Raw genomic sequence first — 16,636 nt, forward strand, 5'->3', positions numbered from 1 at the left:
GGAAGAGCATCAGGCATTGGGTTTCGTGTCTTTTTGTTTGTTTAGCATGGATTTGATCCATATCCATCTTTTTTTTTAATTTAGCTCTCTTTGCGTGCTCTGTGCAACTGCATAAGACATGAAGAGCCTGTGAGTGCTCTCCCAGCTGGGCAGGTTTGAGGGGAATGGATGTTCTGGGCATGGCTGTAGTTCCTGAGCTCCAAAGAGACCTTCCTTCCCCCAGAAAGAAGGAAGGAAGGGAGGTGTTGTAGCACAGCTCAGCTTTTTCTGTAACAAACCCCCATCATCACATCTCCAAGTTGCTCAAGTCCCTGTTTTACAGGGAAAATAACACCCAAACCTTTCTTAAGTTAGTGAACTTTATTTAGGAAATAAATAAAATGGTAAGAAAATATGAATGATTGTAATAAATACAGCACTTGCCAAAGTGATACAGCCACGAGAAGCACAATATTTTTAGGCAAATTACTCCAGTGTGGTTACAGGGGCTGGAAAAATAACTTTCTGTCCTTGAAAGACATTTTAAATATGGAATGGAGGAAAAGACAGACATAGAGAGAGACTATGTGTCTGTGATGGCAAAGATTATCCAGTTTCTTCCCAAACAAGCTTTGATAAATATTTGTTTATGGGGAGGGTGTTTTTGAAATGTGATACTTTATCACAACTAATTATTTTAAAGGATGTTGTCAAGATAGAAATGAGAGATTTTGCACACATCCAGACAGTCCCAAGCTGGTCTTGCATATTAAAAAAAAATAATTATTAATTTCTTACTTCTATTTAAAAAAAAAAAGGAAAAACCATTTCTGCAGCTACTTCTGTTTTAGGGTGTGAAAAGACTTAAACATCAGAGCACGTGAAAAGAAGCAATTAAAAAAAAATCAATAATTTCCAATAAGTCACTTGCCTTGAAGGTTCAGGAAGTAACTGGACAGTTCAAACCAAAGCCACTGAGGGATCTCTATCCTGCCTGGAGCAGAGCTCTGGGTTTCCAGGGGTTTCCAACCCCCAGAGCTCCAGATCTGCAATGGGAAAGTCAAACAGCTCCTTTGGAAATCCAAGAGTAATTCCCCCAAGGCACAGTGTAATCTGGTCCCTTGCTGCTGCAACATAACATCTCTTTACAGGGCACATAAATAGAGGTTAAATAAAATAAAGGAAGGGAGGAATCCCCCGGGGCAGGGATTGGAGCCACCAGAGCTGCCCAGGGCTCCTGAGCTCACCATGAGCACAGGCAGAGACACCCAAGGGGGGCCTCAGGGGAAGGAACCTGTCCTTGTTCCTGCTGGGAACAGCCAAAATCCCCCCCTGGGCTGCCAGGCAGTGCAGTCCAGGGACTGTGCCCCCTGCAAAGGGAGCTGTACCTTCCACAGTGCTGCCAGAGGATGGCAAAGCTCAGCTTCCCCCTTGCACCCCCCAAACCCGTCAATCCAAGGGATTTGAGCCTCACTCCCTGCCAGGAACCCCGGCAGAACCACCCCCACAGCCGGGCCAGGTGTGAGGCAGAGCAGTGCTTTCTCCACAAATCCCTCTGCGGGGCTGGGGGTGACTGTGACCGACACCCAAACCAGGAAAAGCGGCTGTTTCAGTGGGATAATCACATTCCCATGGGCAGGAGCCCATTCCATGGGCACTGGGGGAAGCCCTTGGCACAAGGGGATCTCCAGGTGACACGGGTGGGCTTTGTGTGCACACGGAAACCACCACGAGGCCTCAGACGGGTGCTTTTGTCCCCGTTTCGTGTCGCCCTTCAGGGGGTGATTTCCCAGATTTCCAGGTTTGCTAATTGGTTTCGATGATGCACTTGAGGAAAAGCGTGTCCTCCTTCACGTAGGCGTGTTTGGGGGACTGCAGCTTGGCCAGGGGCAGGAAGGTGGGGCAGCCACTGGCCACGTTCATGTCGTGCACCGGCCTCTGGAAGGACGCGGAGGCCAAATCCGGCCGGAAGGCGTCGATCACGTGCTCCCTGTTGTTCTGGTCCAGCAGCATAAATGTCACCTGGGGAAACAGGAGGTGGCAATGGTGGTTACTGGAGTTAAAAAAATAAACCAGGACACACCAGGGATGGAAGTGCTGCAAAAGCTCCATTGATGGTTGAACGCAAACTGTGACCAATGTTTCCAGCCGAGGTCAGATCGTGCCAACAAGGGGGACTGTAACAGTTCCCAGATGAAATGTTTAAAAACTTTGCCACCCCTCAAACAAAATTCAATTAAATCAAGCAGGGCATTCTTTCTTGGTAGAGAACTGCACAGTCCAAAGGCTTTTTTGCCTCTCTCACGACAGCTTAAACAAATCCCAGGTTTGGTTACAGTCATTACATTTATTCTGTTATTGTGGTTTGGACTCAGAAGAAACAGCTCAGTTGCCTGTGCACGAATATGGAAAAGACACAACCTAAATATCAGTATAGAATCTCCCCATCTCATTACCCCTTTTATTAACTCGCTGTTCTTCAGCTTTAAATACGAAATGTATGTAATAATCTTTTAATACAGTGAAGATTGAGAACTTTGATTTCTGCTTTTTTGGCTGCTAACAGGCAGTAAAGCTATTTAAAGCTATTTATATGAAAGGCTTATGGAATTATTACCACACACAGAGCAGAGATCAGGCCCTGCCAGGGTTTCACTGCTTTTCTAACCATTGTTGCCATTATCAGACCACACTTAGGAGAAAAAAATCAGACCAGGATCACATGAGACATCTGTGGCACCTTTGTAAGTGGAACTCTCACCCTTCTGACACCTTCAGGCAGCAAATTCCCTCATAAATTGATATTATCTATGTTTAGCAAGAGCCAGGAGAAAATGTGTCTCTGGCTTTAGCCCAGGTGGACACAGGTTGGAATATCTGGAATATCTCAAACACCGTGTTGTGGTGTCTGAAAATCCCACCAGGCAAATTATGGACTATCAGCAGGAGCAGCTTTCCCTGGAAGTGACTCCAGTCAGAGACAAATTATTACCCAGGATTCCAGGATGGCCTTCGGAGGGGAAAATGGGAAACCAGCCCAACTTCCACTAAACCAGAGGAAAAAAGTCCCCTTGTGCTGACTGGGAGAAGCAGTGGGTTCAGGCTGGGATCAGGCACGGAAAGGTTTCCCTTCTTACCTTGTGCCTGAAAGGCCACGGGAGCAAAGCGTCGTAGTCTCCTTTCATGACCACGAAGAACAGGGACATGTGGGTCCCTTTCCCTGTGCCATCCCCGTTCAGGTACACCCTCAGGCACACCTTGTAGCCATACTTCGCAGTGTAGAAAGCTGAAAATCAGAACTTTTCATTAGCAAAGCCTCCTCTGGAGAAACAAAGAGGCCTAATGAGCGTTTCTGCCACGTGGGAAGAGGTGGCGTGTGCCGCGTTTCGCTCTCACAGCGAGCAGAGCAGACAAATCAGTCCCCCCTGGAGGTTACAAGCAATGAAATTCCAGTGGTTGGAATCCTTTTAGTGCCTCATGCCTCAGTGAAAATTACCTGTTATTAGCCACACAAGGGTATTTTACCTAATCCAATTACTTCCCACGTGGGAAATAGCTGCAAGCAGGAAGCCCTGTGGTGCCACAGGCATCGAGCTGTGGCTTGGGAGGGAGGGATCCAGCAAAGGACACTGCAAGTAGCTGTGGTGGAGGGCAAACTGCAGAGGGAGAGCCCAGAATAGAGCACAACTCCTTGGAAAAGCTGGATTACAGGTCTCTGCATAAACAGCATCTTGGTTTAAGGAGCTGCTTTAAAGGCCCTGTTGGCACGAGCAGAAAGGAGCAGCGTCCCGGAGGAACGAGGGTTTGCAAACACACAGACCTGTGATGTGCTTTACCTGGTGAATACAACCCCACTGTCCTGCCAGTCACAGAGTCTTGGAGCTTCCTGCCCACGTCTGTTATTTTCCACAGAAAGATGCCATCGTAGGAGGCCTGCTCTGAGAACACCAGGCTCTTGTGCAGGCTGCTCAGCCCCGCGTCCTTCTGCGTCAGGCACCAGTGCAGCTCTGCAATCTGGAGGAAAGAAAGCATTTCTCAGCCAACCCCCCTCTTCAGGCTGTGCTGCAGGAGCAGCTGAATCATTCTGAAGTGCTCCTGTTCCGAAATTCTCCTTTGATTTCTTTTTAAGTGACAGCTCTGTGTCAAAACAAGCGGATAGATGGTTGTTTGGGCCTCCAGGCAAACTGCTGCTGTAAGAGGAGCAGTCAATTAAACAACTGCCTTGCTTGCTCACAGTCTGATGCTGGCAAACTCTGAACACTCAAAAGCCTCAGGAATATCTTGGTACCTAAATGTGGATTTAGAGAACAAATACTAGAGATCCCCACTTGAAAATTTATCCAAAACAACACCAGGATCCCGTAGATGTGTCCAGAACTTAACACTTCCCAGCTCACACTCCCTGCCCTGATCCCTCCCACTGGTACGTGTCAATATTTGCTGTCCACAGAACAAAGACATTGACAATCCTTATTATTTACCTTCAGCTCAAGGCCTCGGATTATGTTTTGGTCCAGCTCACTCTGCCTCCGGAAGGCCATGATTTCCATGTGGGAACTCTCCACCTCTTTGTTGAGCACTGCCACGATGTTCTCGAACACGTGCAGCTTGTTTTCCAGCTCGGAAATCACCTTCTCCCTCATGAGTTGTTGCAGAACAGACTCATCCTCAGAAACAGAAGATCCAGGCAGGCAGTCCACTTCCAGATCCCCACTGATGTCCAGCCCTGCTGGGATCTGCAGGCTGGAGATGCTTTTTCCCGCCCTGTTCCCGTTCAGCTCCGACTGCGGGGTGGCACCGTGGGCAGCCTTGGCAGCAGAGCACAAGGTCCCCTTCAGCTGCCTCATGTGCTGCAGCAGCAGCAGCATGTGGGCCCCAACTGCAGATTTTTCGTGCTCCTTCATCTTCTCTTTGCCTCCCTGGAAGAAGGTGACACACTGGCAATACACTCTCTACAACCACCCCATGGATGGGGTGGGGCCAAATCCAGCAATCCTGTGGCTTCCTGGGAGAGGCAGAGGTGGAAAACCTGGAAGATGCGGGTGCAGCTCCATCAGCTGGCACCAGAGGAGGCACAGGGAGCCCTCTCAGCTTAGGCTACATGTGTAGAATCAGAGAACTGCTAAGGCTGGAAAGACCTTTAAGGTCATCAAGTCCAACCATGTACATGTGCTACATAAAAAATAAAACAATTGGTGGCAATTTTGGTATTAAACAGGATGCCAGGCAGAGTCCCTGCGAGATTCCCAGATAAGCCAATATTTAACACGTGAAACTCTGCACAAAAGGTGACACAAGGCAACTAAAATGCAAAGAAGTGCTGTTTCTGTTTCCATTCCACTCACCCTGAATGAACAGCCCACTTCAGAAAAGCGACACCCATCCTTGTTGGCTGAAGGGGTAGAGAGACTCTGTTGGAAAAAAAAAAAAAAAGAGAGAGAAAATAATCAAATACCAACTGAAAGTGATTCTTTTATTTCCCTACAAACACCTAGGCCACAATCCCAGCAGCCATAAATCAGGTTCACTCAAGTCAAGGCATTACCACAGTGTCCAACCAGCTCTGAAAATTGATGGTAAATCAATGAAGAGGTGGTTGATTGCAGGTTTCTTGCATGAAGTATCCATCCAACAGACCCCATAATTTAATAAACCACAACTTCTCATAAATAAGGTACTTTAAATACCCTGCTCTACAGCACGCTCCTCTTTTCTCATGTGGGTCTCCCTGAGTATATGAAAGGCAACAAGTATTTCCCCATTTTATACGATTGATTGAGAAGATAATTTACTAAAGTTAATCGTGGGAGCAGGGAAGAGAGGGCAGCAGAGCTTTGCTGGGATGTAAAGAGCACCCAGATACAACTGCTGTACCTGAAGATGTTCTCAGATGCTCTTTAATCAATGTGAACAAGTGATAATTTCATTAATTGAAATAAAACTGCATTGCAGTCACTCATCTTTTACCCACCTTTTCCTTGGATGCTGTTTCTGTTTGCACATGTTTTTGTTCCTTACAGAAATTGTCTTCACATGAATGTTCCTGTCATTAAAACCAGAAGAAAAGAATTCAGTACATTGTTTAATTCTTGGCCTACAAGGTCTCACCCTGGATATTGGCTACAAGATTGACAATGTACAAGTCTTGCCAAGTTCAAACCATAGTTGTGTGCACACACACATGTATTTACACACACATGTATGTGCAATGACAAGCAGGTGTGTTACAGAACAGGAAGCAACACTGACAAGCAGAACAGGAAATTCAAATATATACACACATATATATATAAATATAAACAAGCTCAAGAACAGGAAACTCAAATATAAAGTCAAATTCAAATATAAACTCTTCCTGCACTGACTTCATGTAGTTTGCTCCGTGTGCAGACCCTTCTTGCATCCTGCTTATGCACATTTTGAAGGCTGGAATCCAAATTTTCCAGCCTGATGTGCTGATGCAAAATGCATGACCACTAACACGAGGCTTCCTGCCATTCCTGGCTCCAAGGGTAAGGTAATTCCCCTGCCATTGGCTCATAGCTGGAATATCTGTATTTAACACAGCAACTGTCAGCTTTCCATTCACACTGCTCAGGGGGGACTGGCTTTAATCTTTATAAACTCCTCTTCATACCAGTCCTGAAGTTTCTCTTTTGATTCTCAGAAATGCAGCCACAGGATTTTCTCCCTCTCTGACTCAGTTTTTTAACACTCTTTATCTTGCTGTTGCACAAAATATGCCTTTATTTCCTTCCTTTCTGCTCTTTTACTCCTTCAGGTCACTGATCTGAGGAGATGGCTTCACATCTCGAGGGGGGAAGGGCTGGAGAGAAATGTCTTGAAAATAGAGAAATGCAAAAATCACAAGACCCATAACCGAGTGTCTGAGATGGAGAGAGGGAGAGCAGCGCCCCAAACCTACTATTTGCTCCCAGAGGGCTGTGGACACATGGAATACCCACAAATAATCAAAATTCTCAAGCCACTTCACTGCGAAGTTAATAAAGCAGAGCGTGCAACGAGCAACGCTCCAATTTTACAAACACCAAAGGAGGCAGAGAAAAAGCAACATCTCCAGGCCAACCCCCCGGCTCGGTTGCCAAGGTTTCCTGACCAAAAAATTAATTAGGTGGCAGCGAACCGGAATGAGTGGGAGGAAAAGAGCTCTTGAGCGAGGAAGGTGGAGGGGCCGAGCCGGAGCTGCGGTATCAGAGCTCTGAGAGGAGAAAGGTGCTCGGGGAGCACACCCGGCTCAGGTTTCCCCCTCCAGCCCGAGCCTGCGCTCCCAGGGAGCTGAGAGGGATTTAGTGTTGCCACCTTCTGGTGTTTAAGCTGGAAAACACACTGGATTTAGCTCTGGGAAGAGCTGCCTGGGTCCAGATATTCTCCTTGCTCTGTAGGAGTTGGTGAGGTGTGAGGAGCACATGCAAAAGCTTCCCAAGGAGCAGGTTTTGGCAGAGCACCTTATCCTTACCCTACAAGAGTGTTGCTCCCTCGTTGAATAAATCTCACAGCTCAATATGTGGAAAGGCATCAGTTTGTGACAGTTTGGACAGGCAGAGCTGCCCACTGCTATTTAACACCCTCAAAATATTCCCAGCCCTCCTGCCAGGTGGGTCTTGATCACTCTGCCCCCATCCCAGGACAAAATCCAAGGCTGGCAATTATTCTCTTTAAATCATTTGGAGGGAACAACATTCATTATTTTGAGCAAACACCATAAAAACTATGAGGTAAATAAGTTTAAATAGTCACTGGGAAATTTGTGGCATATTCAGAGTACGACTCTCCTGGTCTATTATTGACACTGCTGATAATTTGGAGATTATATCTGATTGTCCCTAATAGAAATAATATCTGACAGTCCTGCCTTATAAATTTGTAGGTGGTTTTAATTTGAATAAAATTCCATCCACTTCCAAGATCTCTTCCCTGCCACTGTCTGTGCTTTTCTGCTTCTCCCCTACCTCCTACTGGGAGGTGTTTTGAGACTGAAAATGAGGGATTGGGGTTTTCTTTCCAGAGCTGAAACATGGGCTGCCCCAGCCCTGGGGGAGCACACAGGCACTTCCCTTTTTGGGGAAGCAGGTTATCATATCCAGCTCATTTTTCCCCTCCAACATCCAGCTCATTTTAGCTGGAAAAAAAAAAATCAGCAAACTCAGGAAAATGAAATATCCTCTGAGTGCAGTGAAATCAGGATGGGAAAATGGTACGATAGATTATTTAAGATAAGACTATAAAGCCCTAATTGGAGAGAGAACTGTTCTTACTTGGTATTCAGTGCTGGACAAGCTGCGCTGGCACTGCTGACACACCATCACATTATTGACACAGCCCTTTTCCAAGTGATCTGCCAGTTTTTTCCTCATCACCACGTGCCCACAACCAGTGTGACAGGGGATTAAAGCATATTCACACAAGCTCTGATGCTCCTGGAAGTCAAAAGTTATAAAGCAACCACTGGTTACTAAAGTGCTGATTCACATGTCTCTATAAATAGCCCCTGTTCTGGCAGCCCAGAGCCCTGAGCTGCATTTCTTCTAAGCTTTGGGTAAAGTCCCACTGCACAGAGTTATGAGATTACTGGTGAAAAATTCACCAGCTTTACTGGGGCTTTTTTTGGTAATTCTTAACTTAAAAAAAAAAAGCCAAAACCAAACAACTTTTGGTAAATTCAAACATGAGATCTGCCTGGAACCGTCTCTCTTAAGTGCTTTTCTTTAACAATAACTCAATACTGGTCCCACCTTTCCCCCTTGTATTCACTATTCTAAGTTGCATGGCAGATTCCCAAATCTTGCCCATTTAAATGTTTTACCTGGGGCAGATCAGTCTGAAAAGAATGATGGAGATACGTTTTTAGATATTTTGTTGGTACAAATCCCAGTGCTCTCACTGATCCTAATGATGCTGCATTAATCTGTGTTTGCTGAGAACCTGCTTTCATTGTCTCTCTGTCCCCCCTTTTAGTAAGACATTATGTTAATCTAAATAAACTGTCTTTAAACATACTTCAAAATCTTTCATGATACCAGACCAACTGCATCCCAGGGTCACACAGTGGACTTTGAGTTCAGAAATCTCTTTATTAATGGCAGCATCACCAAAAGCCTGGAAAACAAACAGAGTAAGGAAAAAAAACACTGGTCAGAAAGTAATCCATTCTTTTGATTATCCTTTATTTTTCTAAAATTTACTGTACTGCCATAAGACTCTGTAACCCAGCAAACCCAATATAATTAAAAACCCCAAATAATTATTAAATAATTTCTTCCTGTTAAAAAATAAGCTACTTGATGTGTTCTAAACTTACTGAAAACATGCTCAGCCCACCAGAGCTCTTATTTTACATTCCTTTTCCCAGAAGCCTGAAATATGTCCCATGCAAGAAATGTGCTGACAGGAGCCTGACTACGGGGTCTCTTAATGAATGCATTTAATTATGGAGGTCATTAACACCTCTTAACGTGCTGCAGAGAGAACTCGTTGCTCAGATGGGGCTGTTTCCATTTAGAGGCATTAAAGAAAAGAAATGTGAACCACGTGGGAGTGGTTTGGGCTTGTTTGCTTTTCTTTGCACAAGATAGATTTTTGCATTTTGTGAACCCTGACAAACGGTACAATTGTTATGTAAATTAGGAAATACAGCACACTCTTTTAATATTGCATCTTGAGCAGTTAAAAGAGGTGCCCTGACACAAGAACGAGTTTTTTGGATGCTCTGGAGGCAATTCCAGCAAATATCCCATGGAACAACAATATCCCAGAGCTAGAACTGGGAGGAGGAAGGTTTACAAACACAAGGAGGGAAGTATTTACAAATCATGCCCATATTTCAATAAATTTGAGGAATTTTTCTGAGGTGTCACCAAGTTCAACATTAACAGCAGATTCGTTATTTTGCTGCAGCCCCTTCCTAAACTTTGACTTTTATTTACTGCCTATTTGGTTTCATTTTTCCCTAAAAAAAGTGTAGACAAAATGGGTGTCTGATATTCCTGCAGGTAATGGGAAAGGAGGGAAAAAGAGAACCTGGGACTGGGCCCTATGGCCCAGTTTGTGTTTGGGATATAGAAAAGCACAGCAATTTGCCTGAAGAACAACCCAAAAACAACAGATCTGTGCCCTTGAATTGCAGATGAAACATTTGCCAGTACATAATTTTTATCAATCATTACATTCAGCTCCATGTTTGAAGGGTACAAGGAGCCACGAGGTTGGAAAATCCATTAGGATACTTCCTAAGGATAATAAGTAACAGCTCAGACATCTTATTACAAGTAGGAAAGCACCAGGTACTTTGAGGCAATAAAAAGTTAATTATATGGAAGAGTGTGGGATTTTACAGTGCAGAACATGGACTTGGAAAGTCCTGAGGCTGCCATTCCTTTTTTTAAATCACAAAGGGTGGGAAATCCAAATGACTAAAGCCTAAGTTAAAATGTGTAACTATTAGCTGCCATCACATTTTACATTATTCCTTCCTGAACTGTAGCCCAGGGATGACTCCAGGGTAGCCCAGATAATGATAATAATAGACTAATGACAACTCACCCTTTCTTCTGCCAGTAGGCTTTCCTCACTTAAAATGTTGGGATCTTCCTCCTTACATTTCTGGCAAATCGCATTTTTATTGTTTCTGGTAAAAAGAAACAAGAATGAAATACAATCCATCAGTGTATTGTAGTTTAGGAGGTCCTTGGATAGGCACTGACACAAATAAACCCACAGAGATTGTGATTTCCACTCAGAATCCATAGTTCTTGTTCAGTAAAGGGCCAATTCCTGAACATACTGACATAAAAAAACCTCTGTTTTCTGTTCTTCCAGACCAGGACTAGGCCCACAAATTTATCTCTGATTCAGTAAAATAAGAGCCCCCTGGATCATAAACAAGAATAAAGATGGAAAACTATTTATCTCATGAATTATGCAAGAACCCCAGGTAAGGGAGGTAACATGAAAATAAAGTCTTTTAAAACACAGAAAATTCCTATTTTGCCAAGACCAATAAGACATTATGTCCGTTAAAATCCTGAACATCTCTTATCAAAGGACTGCAAAATCTCATGGAAGGATTAAGTCAAGGTTAAATCACTTAACAAGGTTAAATCTTGGAGTAGCCAAGGTTAAATCAGAATTACTATATCATAGAAAAACTGGCACCTGCCAGGCCCAGCATCCACCCTGCACATTCCATGGTGGGAATAAGAAGGAAGCAGGGGGTATCCTGCAGTCCAGCAAGGGAAGTCCTCCCAGAGTGTAAAATGACTGTGGGCCAGGGAGCCACAGCCTTGTCCCTGAGCTCAGTGACAGCTCCTGGGAGCTCAGTGACAGCTCCTGGGAGTTCTTGGAGCCACAGCCTTGTCCCTGAGCTCAGTGACAGCTCCTGGGAGCTCAGTGACAGCTCCTGGGAGCTCAGTGACAGTTCCTGGGAGCTCAGTGACAGCTCCTGGGAGCTCTTGGAGCCACAGCCTTGTCCCTGAGCTCAGTGACAGCTCCTGGGAGCTCTTGGAGCCACAGCCTTGTTCCTGAGCTCAGTGACAGCTCCTGGGAGCTCTTGGAGCCACAGCCTTGTCCCTGAGCTCAGTGACAGCTCCTGGGAGTTCTTGGAGCCACAGCCTTGTCCCTGAGCTCAGTGACAGCTCCGAGAAGCTCTGGAAGCCTTGTCCCTGAGCTCAGTGACAGCTCCTGGGAGCTCTTGGAGCCTTGTCCCTGAGCTCAGTGCCATGACCCAGCTCCCGGGAGCCCCTGGATCCATGGAATGCCCTGCCCAGGGACGTACCGGACGATCCAGGCGAGGCAGGCAGAGCAGTACCTGTGCCCACACAGCGTCTGCAGGGCCTTCTTCAGGACGTTGTTGCAGTTGCTGCACAGGTACTTCTGCCCAGGCACATCCTCGCAGATGGTGGTGGGGTATCCAACAGGAAACTCGTTTTCATCAGGAGAAGAGCCCAGCACGTCCTGCAGGCCCCTGCTCGTGTTCTCAGCCATCTGGGGTGAATATTGTCAGAGGCAAGTTAAAAAAAGCAGGTGCTCAAACAAGGCACGTTCTCACTTTGATGTGAGAGGATGTATCAGGCATCAAACCCCACAAGCAGCTCCAGCCCAGAGCAGTGACAGTGAAGTGTTTGACTGGCTCTGACTAAATGTCACAGTGGGGTTTGACCAGGTACCAGCAGGAAATTACTGCACAGATCTAAAATTTCCCTCAAGCACAACGTGAAAATGGACAACGTATTAAAATGAGCGGTTGGGGGTTCCTTTCCAGTTTTTTAGGTTGTAGGAAGATGAGTTACAATCCCACTGGCCTCCATCACACGGAGCTGTTTCCTGGAGAGTAAATCCCCAATCACATTCACTTCCCAGCAGCCAAAATTTGTGATTTCACTTCATAGGTATAAAAACTGAGCAACTGGTGTGCCGACAGTGATTCTCCTGAAGTCGTAAAACTACTGGTGAAATGACAAAGGAAATCTCGAGTCCAGAAATCCCTAACACTTGAGCTCTTCCCAGGTACACCCGGAGCCACACGTGCCAAGGTGTCCTGCACCTCCAGTTTGGTTTGGGTAACAAGGGCTGTGCAGTGGGATGTTTTTGGAAATGCAGCCAAAAGGGATTCTGGTGTCTCTTGGAAAGTTCAAGGAAGGTTTTCCCTCAGGGACACAGTGCAGTTTGATCGTAACAACGCCTTGACAAAGCTTGTTTTTTTCCTGTGACAATACTGACACACCATAACCTATCTCGGTATTACCAGAAGCCACACTGACTAATAAACCCGAAAAAAAACGAATCGAGGCTGCCTGGGGCAGGCCAGGCCTGGGGTAGGGGTAGGGCCCTGGGGTTCGGGCTCTGCTTTGGGAACAAACCGCGTTTTCCACGGCCTGGCTCAGCCCATCCCCGCGGCCTCTGCAGGCATTTGGCGGGAGCTCCGCAGCGAACGCAGGAGCTGCAGAACCTGCCAGAGCCGCAAAGGAAAGCCGGCAGCGCAGCCTTGGGGGGGCCGGGAGTGGGTTTGGGGTGCGGACCGGGGGTGGGAGCCCAGGACGAGCCTCCCCCTCTCCCGGCCGCGGTTCCCGTTGGGAGCCATCCCGGGATATCGGGAACGCGCAGCCCCGGCGCGGGGGGTCCCCGGGGCCCCACCCGAGCTCAGCGGGGCGGAGGGCGGGCAGGACCCCCGGGCAGCCCCCGCTGCCCTCCCGGGGCTCTCTGCGGGGCCGGGCCCGTGTGCCCGGGGGGAGCGGGCGGGTCCCCGCGGCGGGAGGCGGGGGGCTGCGGGTTCCATCCCTTCCTCCCTCCACCCTTCCCTCCCTCTCCCCTGCATCCCTCCCCGTACCTGGGCCCGGCGCTCCCCGCGGGCACGGGAGATGCCGCTCGGTTGGATCCCGGCGCTGCTGCCTCGCCCCGGCCGGGAGGAGCGGGGAGCGCGAACCGCACCCGCGGGGCTTCCCCCGCTCCGGCGCAGTCCCGGCCCGCGGGGACGGGGAAGTGGCCGAGGAAATGCCCCAGGGAGCGAATTCCCCCGGGACAGCCGAAAGGGAGAAGCTGGCGGCTGGTTCCTGAACGCGGGGTGAGGTGCCGTCTGACATGGTGACCCGGCACGGGCACTCGGGCAGAAAGTCCTGCCTGCCCAGGGTGCGGTCACAGCCCAAAATATCCCTGCAGAGCCCTGGCTGCTCGGGGGAGCCCCTGCCCCAAATACGGGACGGGAGCCTTGACTCCTTGGGACCTACGGGAAACCTCCCCCTTCAATGCTGATCGTAACTCATACAGGGCTATGAGTTACGGGATAACTCAAGGGAGCTCAGTAACATATGCAAATCCTTCTAAGAGTGCAGCAAAGATTCTACAAAGGAAGGTTTCACTATCAGCAGAAGGTCCTCCTCACCCCTGACAGAGCTCACTTTGCTGTCACCTTCTCTAAGTTCTGACCGAGGATTCAGCCAGAAAAGCAGTGGCAGATGCAAATCTGTTCACTTTTCCTTCTGAAGGAGACTTGGGGAATATCACTGAGGGCGGGTTCTTGCTGAAAATTAAAACTCAAAGGCAGAGGTGGCTCTCTGGGGCCTTCTCTCAGCTGCACTGACAACAGTGACCACCTCCAGGTACCCGGGACTGTTCGAGGGGTTGTTGGACATCAGTGAGTGTTTGCTCGAAGTCTGGCACCTTCCTGTGCTGTGTGTGCACAGACAGGCTCTTCATTTCCACTTCCCTCTCTCTGCTTCTCTGGGCTGTAAATTTATTTGTAGGTGCTGGTCTGATGTAGATCCAGAGGTAGATCTGCAGTGCAGAGTCATCGGGGCCCTGTATCACCTGAGAAAAGTGTGAGACAGCCTCAGTTAGTCCCCCCAATGAACCATTTGCTTTCGTTAGTGTTGTTAAAATTCATGGCAAGTTCATCTGACCCAGGCAGTTTCTGCCAGGATGTGAGTGAGGTTCTGAAAGAGTTTTTAAAAGATTCCTGGATGTGGCTTTTGCAGCTTTGTGGCTATAAAGAGGTGTGAGATGTTAAATTTAGAAAGATCAGGGGTCAGGTTCTGTTTGGGGATGAAGGGGCAGCTCTTTGGGCTCTCAGTTCACTCCTTTTCTCCTGCTTTGAGACTTCTCAGAAGTCTCTGTGATTCTAGGACACCTCTGCCTTCAGAGGTGCTGAATTACACAAAGGAACCGAAGATAAGGTTAGGTACTTTCCAAACTAGAGAGATTTCCTCTGTTAGATTTCCCCTTGATGAGATCAGTTAACTGAAAACAGGATGTGGCTCTGAGAGAGATTAAAATTTGAAGCTTAACTTGACTGTAGAGCCATTCCCCCAGTGCTCAGCATTGCAGGGCCCTGTGTCACTATTTAAGGGGAATGATCATTTTTATACCCAAGGAAAAAAGCTCGTAAGGGAATATATTAATATATTTAATGTTACCTTTTAAAAATAAGCGAAGGGCTTGAGATTTTTAACACAACAGATTTCACAGGGCATTTCAAATGGAACTTAGGCTCAGATGCTCTCTGTTATAAAGATGGTAATCAAAGTGTAAATGGTATTTTCAGGGCTGGTAATTGCATTTCAGAGAGATGCTTGAGATAGGGGTGTCTCATTCTATGAAAATGTGATTTTCAGTTAGTATAAATTACCTGGGAATGTGCACCTGTTCTAGGAAACCCTGAAAAGTTGGTAAAACACAGGAAGGAAAAATTGCTTTCCAAGCAGCTCCAGTCCCCATGAGATGCAGTTCTCCAGGAACTGGAGCTGAGTGCTCCAAGTCAAAACTCCTGCCTGTTCATGGCTCTGATATTAAGTAGTTCTATAACTTTCCTGACTAAAACTACCCATGAAATAGGAGTACAACAGAGTATCTGAGATTTCATCAATTCAAGATGGAAAAAAAAGAAGAATCATTAAATTTGATATACTGTTAATCCTCAGCAAACCTGACAGCTTTGCCACAGTTCAGTCTCTCGCCTCTAATAAAACCTTTTTACATGTTTTAGTTCTCTCTGCCTCTGTCTACTACCAGTTGCAACTGCTTTGTTATGGGGATACCCTGAGGACCAGCCCAACTCCCTTTAAAGAGAAGGAAAGTTTCCCACTAAGTTTTGTAAGAGTTGGACTGAAATCCTCGAAGAGACATCAGGAATCAATTTGGTTTTCTTCATCCCTGCTCTGCCTCAGGATTTTTTCCAGATCATATTCTCTGTAAGATAGTATTATCCTCAGCTTCCCAGGGATTTTTTTCCCCCCTAAAGAATAGATGTTCTGGAGCACTTCTTCAGCATTTGTCAGGGAAAAAGCACCCAAAAATGGACACTCCCTCCCTCCCTCCCTCCCTCCCTCCCTCACTCACTCACTCACTCACTCACTCACTCACTCACTCACTCACTCACTCACTCACTCACTCACTCACTCACTCTATCTATCTATCTATCATCTATCTATCTATCTATCTATCTATCTATCTATCTATCTATCTATCTATCTATCTATCTATCTATCCATCTCTTATTTCAGTCCCTCACTAAAGCAGTTTCCACAAGACAAGCCAAGGAATCCCCCTGAAGGGAAGAGAGAAAATGAAAGTTTCTCTGTGTCACAGTGGCCTTGATGGTTTCCCTACAACAGGATTTCAGAGTAAAGCACGAGGAGATTTCTGAGCCTGCCTCTGATTTTAGGCAGCCAGGCAGACCTTCTTTACACTAAGAAGCTTCCTGGTGATCTCCTGTCTCAGTCACTCCCCCCCATACCAGGGGTATGAGCCCAGCATGGACCAGTTTGTGCCAGTTTCCCCAGTTCAGGCTCTGCTGCAGCCTGGCCACGTGAAGGGTTTCTGCTCCACTTGTGGTTGTGCTTCTGTTGCTCTGGATGTACACAGGGCCTGAGCTAAACTGGAAAATTCTTAGCTGCTTATTTCCATTCTTAATGCTTTGGAGAGAACTCTGGGAACGGGCTCTGTGCCCAGGGGAAGGCTGCCAAAACTCTCCTCCAAAGCCCTGGATGTGACATGAAAAAACAAGTTCAGATCCAGTGTCTTTTGACTCTAAACCAGCTGGGAAAATATGGATATTCCATTGACAGCCCAGGTCACTTGCACAGAGGGGACAGAAACAGTGATCAGAAAACTCAGTGTGATTGACTGGGACTAATTAGTGAAAAAAAGA

The 16,636-nt window shown here is 46.9% G+C and overlaps 1 protein-coding gene across 2 annotated transcripts; it reads right to left on the minus strand.

Moving 5' to 3' along the window:
- Positions 1 to 341: 341 nt before the first annotated feature.
- On the minus strand, positions 342 to 13,485 carry TRAF1 (TNF receptor associated factor 1). Of its 2 annotated transcripts, none has more exons than XM_027741452.2 (11): positions 13,322 to 13,485; positions 11,771 to 11,979; positions 10,540 to 10,624; positions 8,998 to 9,096; positions 8,256 to 8,417; positions 5,951 to 6,022; positions 5,325 to 5,390; positions 4,461 to 4,898; positions 3,816 to 3,993; positions 3,117 to 3,265; positions 342 to 2,001 (listed from the first exon to the last, which is right to left on the minus strand). In XM_027741452.2, exons 2-11 carry the CDS (start codon positions 11,977 to 11,979, stop codon positions 1,786 to 1,788), a joined length of 1,674 nt encoding a protein of 557 aa, XP_027597253.2. In that variant the 5' UTR covers positions 13,322 to 13,485; the 3' UTR covers positions 342 to 1,785. The 2 variants fall into 2 exon arrangements, with proteins under 2 accessions (XP_027597253.2, XP_027597254.2); XM_027741453.2 differs by having other exon boundaries at positions 11,804 to 11,979; positions 13,322 to 13,471.
- Positions 13,486 to 16,636: the final 3,151 nt, after the last annotated feature.

This window comes from Pipra filicauda, unplaced genomic scaffold (assembly GCF_003945595.2).
Source record: "Pipra filicauda isolate LSUMZ 115617 unplaced genomic scaffold, ASM394559v2 scaffold100_size2392355_pilon, whole genome shotgun sequence".
NCBI classification, from domain to species: domain Eukaryota; kingdom Metazoa; phylum Chordata; class Aves; order Passeriformes; family Pipridae; genus Pipra; species Pipra filicauda.